This window comes from Malus domestica, chromosome 12 (assembly GCF_042453785.1).
Source record: "Malus domestica chromosome 12, GDT2T_hap1".
Classification (NCBI taxonomy): Eukaryota; Viridiplantae; Streptophyta; class Magnoliopsida; order Rosales; family Rosaceae; genus Malus; species Malus domestica.
The window spans coordinates 10,486,660-10,497,852 of record NC_091672.1 but is presented as its reverse complement, the minus strand read 5'-3'; the positions used below and the strand labels follow the sequence as shown (position 1 = coordinate 10,497,852).

Genomic DNA, 11,193 nt, shown 5'->3' with positions numbered 1-11,193 from the left:
TCATTTATTAATTCGTGATCAATTGACCATTTAACTTATTTGAATCATAACAATTTTACTTTTGCAGAGTTAAAAAAGAGTGTAAGGACCAGGGCGAAGCCTGAAGGATCAATTGTGGAGGGTTAGGTGGCATTTTAGATGAATATGTTTTGCAGTATGTACTTACAAGACGTTGAGATGGTGTTCAATGGACCACACCATAATAATAAAGGTGGTGTGAGAAGGCAAAAACTTTCTGTGTTGTCCCAATCGCATGACCATTTGGCAAACCAGTATGAGGCGATTCGTTCATCGAAAGGGACATGCAAGTAGCTCATTGTTTCATACTTAACCATTTCAATGAGATAATTGAGTACCTGGATGAGTATGAAGAGTTGATAAAGCAGGAACATCCTTCGCATTTATATGCCGTGAACCATCGTGACTTGTTTCCTTGTTGGTTTCGCGAACAAGTAAGTTGTTTAGGTTTTTTTTGGATGGTTTTTTTCCTAAAATATAATTGCATGTCAGTTGTTTTAAATTTTGGTAAAACCAACATGTAATTTTTTTGGTATAAATTAGGTGAAAAAACTGAAGGAACCAATTCTCCTGTGTATACTGAGGAATCATACAACTTGGCTACTAGACCTTTAAGCGTGGAACTGTACTCAGGGTGTCATGCGAACATCATAAAATTCTTGGGAGCTGAGGGTGATGACAAGCTTTGTACTCAAAACAGCGGGGCGTATGTTCCAGGAGCAAAAGATATTGCAGACATTGATTTCTATGGCAAACTAACAAGTGTTGTCCAATTGCTTTACAAAGGTCGCTGCCAAGTCATCATTTTTAAGTGTTGTTGGTTCGATACAGACCCTAGTAGGAATGGGAGTGTTAAACTGGATGACGGTTTACTACTGGTGAACACTAACCGATGTTGGTATAGTGAAGACCCGTACATTTTGGAAAATATGGCCAAGAAAATTTTCTACATCGATGACCCAAAGGCCGGAAGGGGATGGAAAGTTGTTTAGAGGATTGATCACAGAGGGGTGTATGATATTCCGGACTGAGATCCAGACCACAACGATGATGACGACAACTTTACTGACCAACTCCTCGAAACTTCGACACAAATTGGTACAGAAACACTTCGAGATACTAATATTGTCCAAGAACCATTCAAGGTAGGTGGAGGTTTGCAAATTGAAATTCCTATAGACTCAATTACAATTGATTTTGGAAGTTTGCCAAGATACAATCCGCCTAAGGGCCCATGTCGTTGATAAGAGACTGAAAGTAATCAAAGTGAGGATAGTGATATTTATTGTACCGAGGATGAGGATTAACAACTTTTGACTTATATGCAATGCAATTAAGTGTATTTAGTTTTTTTGTATATAAACAAATTTTAATTTATTAAATTTGTAATTGGATAAAGAATTTAACAAAAAATAAAAATAAAGTAAATTTTACGTGGTGAAAACAAGAAAGTCGTCGTGTATAACGAGAACGTGCGATGAAAACCCAAAATTTCGTCACGCAAGGTAAAAATAAAAAAAAAAATTTAATCTGAACATGCGCAATAAATTGAATTTTCTAGGGTTGCACGACGAAATGGACGACATATGTCACACAATAACCTTTCACGCGATGAAATTGGTTGCCTTCGTCGCGCAAGGCCTTAAAATTCTCCAATGTGAAAATATGGGCGCGTTTTTTTAAGTGTTCATTAAACATTAAGCAACGATTGATCTACAGTCGTCGAGTGAAGGGATATTGCGAGATGAAGTGTGCTGTATTTGTCGCGATACTTCATTCAAAATCTCCCAAATTAAAATGTGGGCACCTTTCTTAAAATGCCCATTTAAATTTGCGTGACGAAGTGTGATGATTTCATCGCACATTGTTATTATGCTTGATGAATTAGTATTTCTTCGTCGAAAATTGGGCGTGTTTTTTTTTTTAAATTCATTAAACCTGGGTGATGATTGTGTTCGTCGCGGAAAGTCTTTCGCATTATTAGTTGTAGAAAGCTTTTCTCCCTCTCATTCTCCAGAACTCTCCTCTTCGAACTCTTTCTCTCCCTTCTCTTGCTCCCTACAACTGTCTTTCTCCCTCGAACTCTCTCTTCCTGCAACTCTCTCTCACTCCCTCGAACTCTCTCTTTCCCTATAACTCTCTCCCTTGCAACTCTCTCTCCCTCGAACTCTTTCTATTTGAACTCTAAGGTATATATATATTTTTCTTCATTTTTTAATTAAATTAGGGTATTAGGCATTAGGGGTTAGGATTTAGGGATTTTGTCAAATTGGGGATTTAGGGATTTCGAAATTTAGGGATTAGCGCTTGGGTGGGCGTACGTCGGGGATGAGTGGTGAGGGGTAGCGGTTAGGTTAGGGTGGCGAGGTGAAGGTTGGGTAGGGGTGGTGCGGGGTGGGGGTTAGGTAGGGTTTAAATGTTAAATTTCATAATTTTTTTGCAAATTTCTTTTAATTTTGAAATTATTCAAATTGTTAATATGTTAACAAATGTCATTTAAATTACTTAAATGTGTTAAGTTGTTAACTATATAATTTTCTGTTCGAAAATTGTAAGTTTAGGGTTTATTTGATAATTACACTACTACAAAATTATCTATAACTGGCGGTCCAAAAAATGACAAAAAACGTATATTACTGTCGGATTTTAAGCAAAATCCTCTAAAACTGACAAAAAATGTATATCACTGTCGGATTTTAAGCAATGGCGAATATAATAAGCAACAGAATTGCCTGCGTCAGGAAATGAATTTTTCAATAGAAAATACTCTAAAAACTAACAAAAATTGTATATAATCGACAGATAATATATTAATAATGAATAAATAAGAGCATTTCTGTCGGATATTACCGACAAAGAATTTATTAATAAGAATAAATAAAAGCATTATTGTCGACTAAAACCGACAGAAAATATATTAATAATAATAAAAAAATATAAACAACAAGTTTCTGCAGTTTCCATATCCCCTGCATTCCCTGCATTTTCCATATTCACAGCAAGATCAGACATAGCTTCATTAGGAAGCGGCTTAGGACACATCATGCTAGCCACTATTACAACATCGTATATTTCTACCTGCACACATTCACATTCCATTAGAATCACTCAATCACAGCAAGCATTGCTCATTCAAATGAATCTCTACCCGAAATCGAATGAAAATCGAAATACTGACAGTGTTGATGAGCTCTATGATAACGGAGAGCTCCTGGTGCACCAGCTGCAAGTTCTCCACCATGCCCTGCCATTGCCGCACTCTCTTTCGAGCTCTTCTTCTGCTTCTTGTTCTCGTCCTTCTCCACAGCCCAAGCGAAATCGATTCTCCGAATCAAAATTTTCCGCTTATCTTCGTAGCCTACATCACTTTAATCGAAGAAATAGATAATTAGGGTTTCCGAGAAATCAAAAGTTGATGCCTGTTTGGTTGCCGAGAAAATAAAATCAGACAAAAAGAGGATAAATCAAGGTAGTGCAAGAGCTTTAGCCTCCCAATTGAATATAGCAGTGTGACAATTGTCCTTGAACTCATGTCTAGCACACGTATATACGTAAGTGAATGAATTATTTCACCTTGTCCTTTCCCAAAGGCTCTCAGTTGCAAGTGTTGAACCCGACAGAAGGAAGAGCGAGGAGAAAAGGGGGAAGGAAGGGGGAACGGAGAAGGAAATGAGGAGAGAGGAAAAGAGAAGAGAAGAGATGTAAGATCCCACTCACCTTGATAATTCAAGCTTTAACAAGACAACCTATCCAAAAATCTCCAGAACTTAAGCATACATGCATACTGACTAACTCCTTTGCATGATAACAAACAAGAGCCTTTGCTCTTTTACATACTCTCAGCCTTTCTCCCTCCTTCTCTACGTTGCTCTCTGCAACACTGCTATCTGTGCGTGCAGATGAAATGAAAGAGTTTGAGGGAAAGAAAGATATAAAATAGAGAGAGATTGAGTGGCTGAGAAGGAATGACGTGAGGGAGGGAAGAGTGCATGGGAAAGTGGGGTGTGTGTGTCAGAGAGAGAGAGAAAGATGTGAGGGAAGAGAGCCGGCTGATATGGGGAGAAGAAATAAAATAAAATTGGGAGGATGAGACATGAGAGAAGAAGTGAGAGAGATTTAATAAAAAGTAATGATAGCGCTGTTGAAAAGATAAAAAGGTCATGATGATGTTTGTAGAAAAAGAAAGAAGGCCGGTTGATGGAAGTGGGGAAGGATCCCATTTTAATCAATATAACATTTTAAAATAATAAAATTTTCATTTCCGTCGGTTATAACTGCCATAATACTAAAATAATAACCACCAAAAAGTAAAATAATAAAATAGTCAATTTCTGTCGGTTATAATAGCCACCATTAACTTAAAAACCGCTAGAATCTGTCAAAAATATTTAAAAAAAAAGATTCAAATATATTGTCGATTATAAGCGACATGATTTTTTTTTATATCCGCCACTAAATATCCGCCAGGACTTTATGTCGGATAAAATCGACAAGATTTTTTTTCATATCCGCCACTAATTAAAAGATGTGTCGGATACAATTTATCCGACAAAATTTTTCTAATATCCGCCACCTAAAACTAATATTGTAGTAGTGTTAACATATTAGTGTTAGGGATTATTTTATATTTTTACAATTATAGGTTTAGATTTTTAGTTTAGATTTTTTTTTATATTTTGCAAGTTGACCTTGTTCATTTGTTAACTTTAAAATCATAGGTTTAGAATTGTATTTATTTTTTTTATTTTAGGATTAAGATTTTAGTTGTAGGTATAATATTATTAATGTAGGGTTAAAATAAAATAAAAAAAGATTTGGATGAAGTATTATTTGTTGGGATTAATTTGTTAACTTTTACATCCTGGTTTACCCTTGTAATTTAATTTTATAAGTTTAGGATTAATATTTAGGTTGTAGGTATATATTTAAAAAAATTTGTATTAATTTTATAATTTTAGGGTGCCTTTACAAGTTCATAAATTTTGTGTTAATTGTATAATTATATGGTTCAATTTTTACTTTTTAAAATTTAGGATTTTGTATTAACTATATAAATTGGTATTAATAACATAGTTTTAAATGTTGGTCGTTCAATTGGATTTTGTAGATGTCGCAGTTGATTAGGTAGTATAGGTCAGTGAGTAGGTCCCATTCGACACCTCCACCATCTACTATTACTGCCACCACCGCTCCACCATCACTAGCCTTGACGTCGGAGGCTATCTTACCTCTAGCCCAGACCCTGATGGCGGCAGTGCCTGAGTTATTGACTTCTTTGGTGGCTCATCCGTTACTGAGCACTCTGCGTTCTCATCGACATCCCTGGCTTATCGATGGGGTTGAGGAGTCTGCATTGGCTTCCACTGCAGTCGAAGATGGAGCCGACACAAGTAATACATTGTTTTCTGTAAATTTTTAATCTAATAAATGTAATATACTTTTATTTGGTTTCTCTATGTGTGAATTGTTGTGTACTTGTGTTGTTTATTTGTTTGTAGGTTATAGGAAAGCAGGGGAAGTTCTGTCGAATTTTCCGTAGATTAATTTTTTATTTTTTTTTTACACTAACTTATTTCATTTTACAGGTCACAACTCACCCGCACCATACATAAGCGTATAAAGATTATGTGGGATGCTCGACATCGGTCGGCAGCAACAAAGGAACAACATAACTGTATAGTCCATGACGTTGGCTCCATTGTATGTCACAACTACTGACACACCCTGACCCAGAATGTCCACTAGGACTCTGAATCAAGCTGTGATGGCCAACACCAGGAGGGTAACAAAGCCATAAGGTGTAGTGATGTGGAAAAGTGAATAAATTTAAACCTAAAAGTGCCTAAATATAAGAGTGCACTATGAGCGAGAATGAACCAATTTCACACGTGATGTCACAACATAAGTACAATACAGTAAGATAGGGTGAGAATTATACCATCGGGGGTAATTTTCTACACCAAGATTTGTTAAGAATCATCGTCGATACGAAAGTTGAGCTGCTAAAACCTGAAGGGGCGCAAAACAAGGGTGAGTGGGCTTGAAAAATACAGTTTTAATAAAAATCTTTTGAAAACGTTATAACCCTTCGTCATAAAACAAGTATAGTTTCCAAAAATATACATACTACGTATAGTATGAAAATACTTACCGTAACCTACAAAATATCAAGATATCAATACAGTGCAAACCCCCCGTACGTAAACACATTATGTCAGTAACCACATAATCTAGCATAGGCAAATATATCATAACGAGTACCCATCGACATATGCTGACACACGAGTTCATGCAAAGGTAGTCTGACATGAACATGACTAGGTGTAATAATGATATATGCTATAGTGCTACAATCATGTGAGACTGGCGCTATTCACGGTCACATACGAGTCAGAGTTGCCTATTGCAACTTATCCGGCAAGACTAGCACCTACTTGAATCCAAGGCAAGCGTGCGGTGCGGATGTGAACATAAACGTGAAGGACTGGCCTTGGCCCTGTGCGAGCACTAACATCGGGTGCAGCAAACGATGAGCAGATAACACAAATATAGTCATGCCATAATGATTCAATAGTTCTAATTAACATCTAACATTCATAGCCGTATATATAATTATAGCATCAAAGATTATGAGCATACTTGTGCATCTCTTAATATGTAGCATATTTCATAAATTCCGACATTTTGCTAATTCTTATAAACTTTAGTCTAATCCAGGCATACGTAAGAAATTCTTTTTCAAATGTATAAATGGAAACTATCAATCAAATATATATACTAAAAAAGTAAAAGACCCCACTCACCTGAAGTTTACGCTACAACTCCCTAGCACGAATATCGAGGCGTCACGAACGATCGTCGCCTAGAACAAATATCAAATCATGTTTCAGAATTCTTATAGATAGAACACGTAACTTACATATAACACATCCCCAAGGACGTTCTAGAATGATTTGTAACCCATTAGCCAAAAGTCAACCTTCGGTCAAATGTCGATGGTTAGGTCCACAATCCTACGTAACTCGATTCGGAAGATCTGCACATTGGATTTCAGATCCATAACTTTCCAAGAGTTTCAATAAGCTTCTAGAACAACATTCTAAAGGTTCGGAACGATCCAACGGTCAGATCGTCGAATCATATAATAACCAAGTGGCGGCCCTTAACTGAAATATAACCAAGCAACGGAATTTCGTCAATCAAATGTCTAATATGAAATCGGGGCACCCATTTTAGCCTAGGGAGGTCAAATGGTGTCTCGCCGGAAAATTCAACTAATTCAAAAAATTCTCAAATTTTTCAGGAATGAAGATTTCAACAAGTAAAGCAAGTTTTATACATGTGGTCAAGTCCAGTTTGGCTGAGAAAGGCCCCAAATTAGCTCGCACCCTTTGGAAACCCTGAAATGGGTGAGCTTCGATTCGCAGTCATCGGTGCTTTGCCGCCCCTACCATTGGTTGGGTCTTGTTCCTGTGTCCAAGGGGAGTGAAACTCGTCGGATCAAAGGAATCACCGTCGAACACCTCCAGAGCTTCGGTGAAGTTCTACATGAAATTGGACCTTAAACCTTTTAATCTTGGGCGAAATTGGAAGAGGGGAAGTAACTGGGTGTTTTGCAAGTGTTGGATGATGGTGGTTCAACGGAAAAAATGGTGGAATTCACTCGATTTTGGTTGGTTGGGTGTGCGGGTGCACGGGCTGACGGGAAGGCTGGGAAGGTTTTTTTTTTTCCCTAGTTGTTGTCTATCTCTCCTCCAATTGGCCCTTAAATAATTTAATTGGTCCTTGAACAAAAATTTGATTGCGCCTCATCCCATAAGGTGGGAATTCACTTGATTAAAAATTAACGTTTAACTGTTCGATTTAATTCCTAAATAATGAAATTCAAATTAACTTTTAAAGATAACGTAAATGTGAAAAACAAATTTAAATTACGAAATACGTAATGAATAGTGAAATTCGAGGGACAGAATTTCACATTACACGTCATGGAAAGACAATCCACAAAAGTTAAACATTCTCGCCTCTAAGGGCATTGTCGAAAAATCACTCATTTAAAATTAATAAAATTGTAAAATTAGGGACGTCTGTTCTTTATGAGCTATCGGTTAGCAAATTTCTTGTTTCATTATTTTGTAAGTAAAGTTGTGAACCTTAATAATTGTTAACTTTAATTAATTTTTTTTCTTCATATTTCCAGCATCATTATGATGTCAAGGACCTTGATTCCAATCAAGCCAACTACATCCACGAACTTTTCACCAGCCGGTTCACTAAGTGGAAAAGCGACCTCCATAAGTATTTTGAGAGATTCGACGATCCGGCTGATGCTCTAGCACATGGGTGCCCCTTGGAGTTGGTGAAGCACCCTGAAAATTGGGTTTGGTTTTGCACCCATTTTTGGGACAAAAAATATTTGATAAATGTTTTATATCAATTATTATAGATTAATGATATTTTATTAATACTTCAATTCCGTTTATTAATTTGTTTTAATACTTTATAATTATTATCGGCACTAATAGGTTCGATTTTTAACAGAAAAGAGCCAAGGCCAATGCAATAAATAGGTCGAAGAAGAAGCTTCTCCACCACTACGACTCCCGATGGTTCTCATATAGGATGGATGAGTGACGTCGGGTAACCACATTTTTACAAAAAAAATAGTTATTATTCTTACTCTAAATTACACAACTAATAACTAATTTTTTATTATTTTTTAATGTAGGAAGGTTGAAGTTTCCGAAGATTGACACGTTCAAGGAGGTGTACGTGCGACCCGGGAATGAGTTGACGGAAGAGCTCCATGTAAGTTTTTATAATTTTTAAATTTACAATTCTTATTCATTTTTAAATAAATGTTATATAAATATTAATTAACTTGCTTTTCTAATTATAGGCGACTATGGTAGAGAGGAGCCAGGTTGTCCTTGAGGAAGTGGCTTCCCAGCTTCCCTCTAAGACCTTGATGGAGAAGGTGCCCCCAACGGAACTTGAGTAGCAAGTGGCAGTCCAAAATCAGCACATTGCGACACAGTCTAAGTTCTAAAAGACGTTAGGCGCTAGTCAGGCGACGGGCTGGGGCCTAGTGCCTAGGCACCTAGGTGGGGTCTAGGCGGGCACCTAGGCGGATTTATTTAAATCTATTATATTTCGTGCAAATAAGTGTTTGTTTATACTTAAAATATATATGATTTCATCATAAACCACAAAATGGAATGCATATATATTATGAGCTATTGGAACATAATGAAAACATGGGGAACAATTATATAATGTGTTCCTTTAAGTATTCAACAAGTCTTTTATAATTTATTGAAAAAATAAAATACAAAATAAAAGTTATCTATTTTTTATCTAAGTGAGTCGTAACCTAGGCGGGTGTCTAGGCATGTCTGCACGGGCTAGGCGAGCATCCTTTCTTAATTTTCAAATGCCGAGGCATTAATCGAGGTGATGGCCAACCACCTAGCTCCTAGGCAGTGCTAGGTTGGGATTTTTAAAAACAATTTAAAAAAAAATTAAAAATGGTTTGCGCTATGAAATAATTCGTCGTCACTATTAACAAGAGCGACGACAAAGTTAAATCTTATGATAAGGAAACCTTTGTCCCTTAAAACTTTATGCGACGAAGGATCTCTTCGTCACTCCCTTCTTGCACCACGAAACCCTTTGTCCCACTAAACTTCATGCGACGAGTTATGTTTTGTCACGCCTATAGGTATATGCGACGAGCCGTCTTCGTCCCTATGAATTTTAAGCAACGACCTCATTTTTTGTCGCGTAAAACTGTTTGCGCGACGACGTGTTTTCTTTTTGTCGCTTCTTTACAAGCCTTGCACGACCAACTGGAGGTGACGAAGTTTCGTCGTTTATCATTTTAAGCGGCGAAATTCTTCTTTACGCGAAGATTTCTTTTTCAATGCCAAAACTCTTTTATGTAGTAGTGACTGCAATTGCATCCTACTGTTATTTCACTATAGGTAAAAAATTTCATTCATATTAAATTTATTATTTGATAATTGTAGTGTTTATCACTAATATGGTGCGAGGGACTAACAAATTAAGTAAACTCAGGCCGCCTAGGAACATAAATTAGTCAACTATCAAATATAAGAACTACATGGTGATCAATATGGTGGTTTTCAATACTTTTAGTTAATTATGATGGAACATAACATTAGAGGGGCAACAATATAAGGAAAAATCTTTTTTTCTCAGTTTTCAAAATACAACACAGTATATGAATTGCATACACAAAGAAGCCTGAGAGAGATTATTTACAAAAATACAAAGCAATAAGATGATCAGTAACCGGAAAGGAGTAATTGTTGTCCTATTTGTCCTTGATGTAAATTAATAGAACCAATGAAGCAGCTACTACTAATGGTAGAGTTGATCAGTAAAGCTTTCTCCAAATCCGTAGTTATTCCACGTTGGAAGAGTGAGACTATGTAATTCATGAAGAGCGAGTCACATGGGACGATGATAGGCCGACTACTTGAGAGTCCAAATTCTTCTTCAGACAGCTTAAAAAGCTTTTGAAAAATGCAGTTATGGAGATAAGACAATGGCAGCATGTAACGCTTCTTATCAACAGTGTAGATGACAAAAGTACCCTTTTCGCCCATCGAGTTGCAGTCTGTATTATTGGAGTTGTTACCAACTACTCTTGGGTTTGAAATTTTCTTTATCCCCATATCAGCTGTCTTCTGCAATTTCCTAGCCATTTTGATGAGTCTCTTGGGACTCATAACGATCATGTCCATGATGATATGAGATATGAGCTAGAGAAAAGGAGAATAAGTTCTTGAAATATTTTTCTAGCTTGAATGGTAAATGTTGTTATTCCGTACTATGCAGATGGATGGAGAGCAACGGTATTATTTTCCTTATTTATATATTTTTAGGCACTTCAGATGATCCATTAGTATTGTACTTTTTATTTTTGGTGTAGTGATTTTCGATGTAGAACAATGCTATTACTTGATTGCTTACTGTTATTGGATGTTGTTTGAAACTATGCAATATTCATGTCTTGTGGTTAAAGGACAGATTGACTTCTTATCAGTTTGTTACTATATAGATTCCATGCGGATCGTATCAGTTGGTTAATTACTAGGACACACAGAGACAAACTAAGTGGCGGAGATATATATATACTAAGGACCAGGA

The 11,193-nt window shown here is 36.5% G+C and overlaps 1 protein-coding gene across 1 annotated transcript; it reads right to left on the bottom strand.

Moving 5' to 3' along the window:
• Nucleotides 1-10,325: 10,325 nt before the first annotated feature.
• LOC103436408 (auxin-responsive protein SAUR68-like) lies at nucleotides 10,326-10,787 on the bottom strand. Its single transcript, XM_008374834.1, has one exon. It carries the CDS (start codon nucleotides 10,785-10,787, stop codon nucleotides 10,326-10,328), a length of 462 nt encoding a protein of 153 aa, XP_008373056.1.
• Between the last annotated feature and the right edge of the window lie 406 nt (nucleotides 10,788-11,193).

What these genes read in the sequence shown, in the direction of transcription:
- LOC103436408 (XM_008374834.1), bottom strand. Translation starts at nt 10,787, where the DNA reads ATGGACATGATCGTTATGAGTCCCAAGAGACTCATCAAAATGGCTAGG.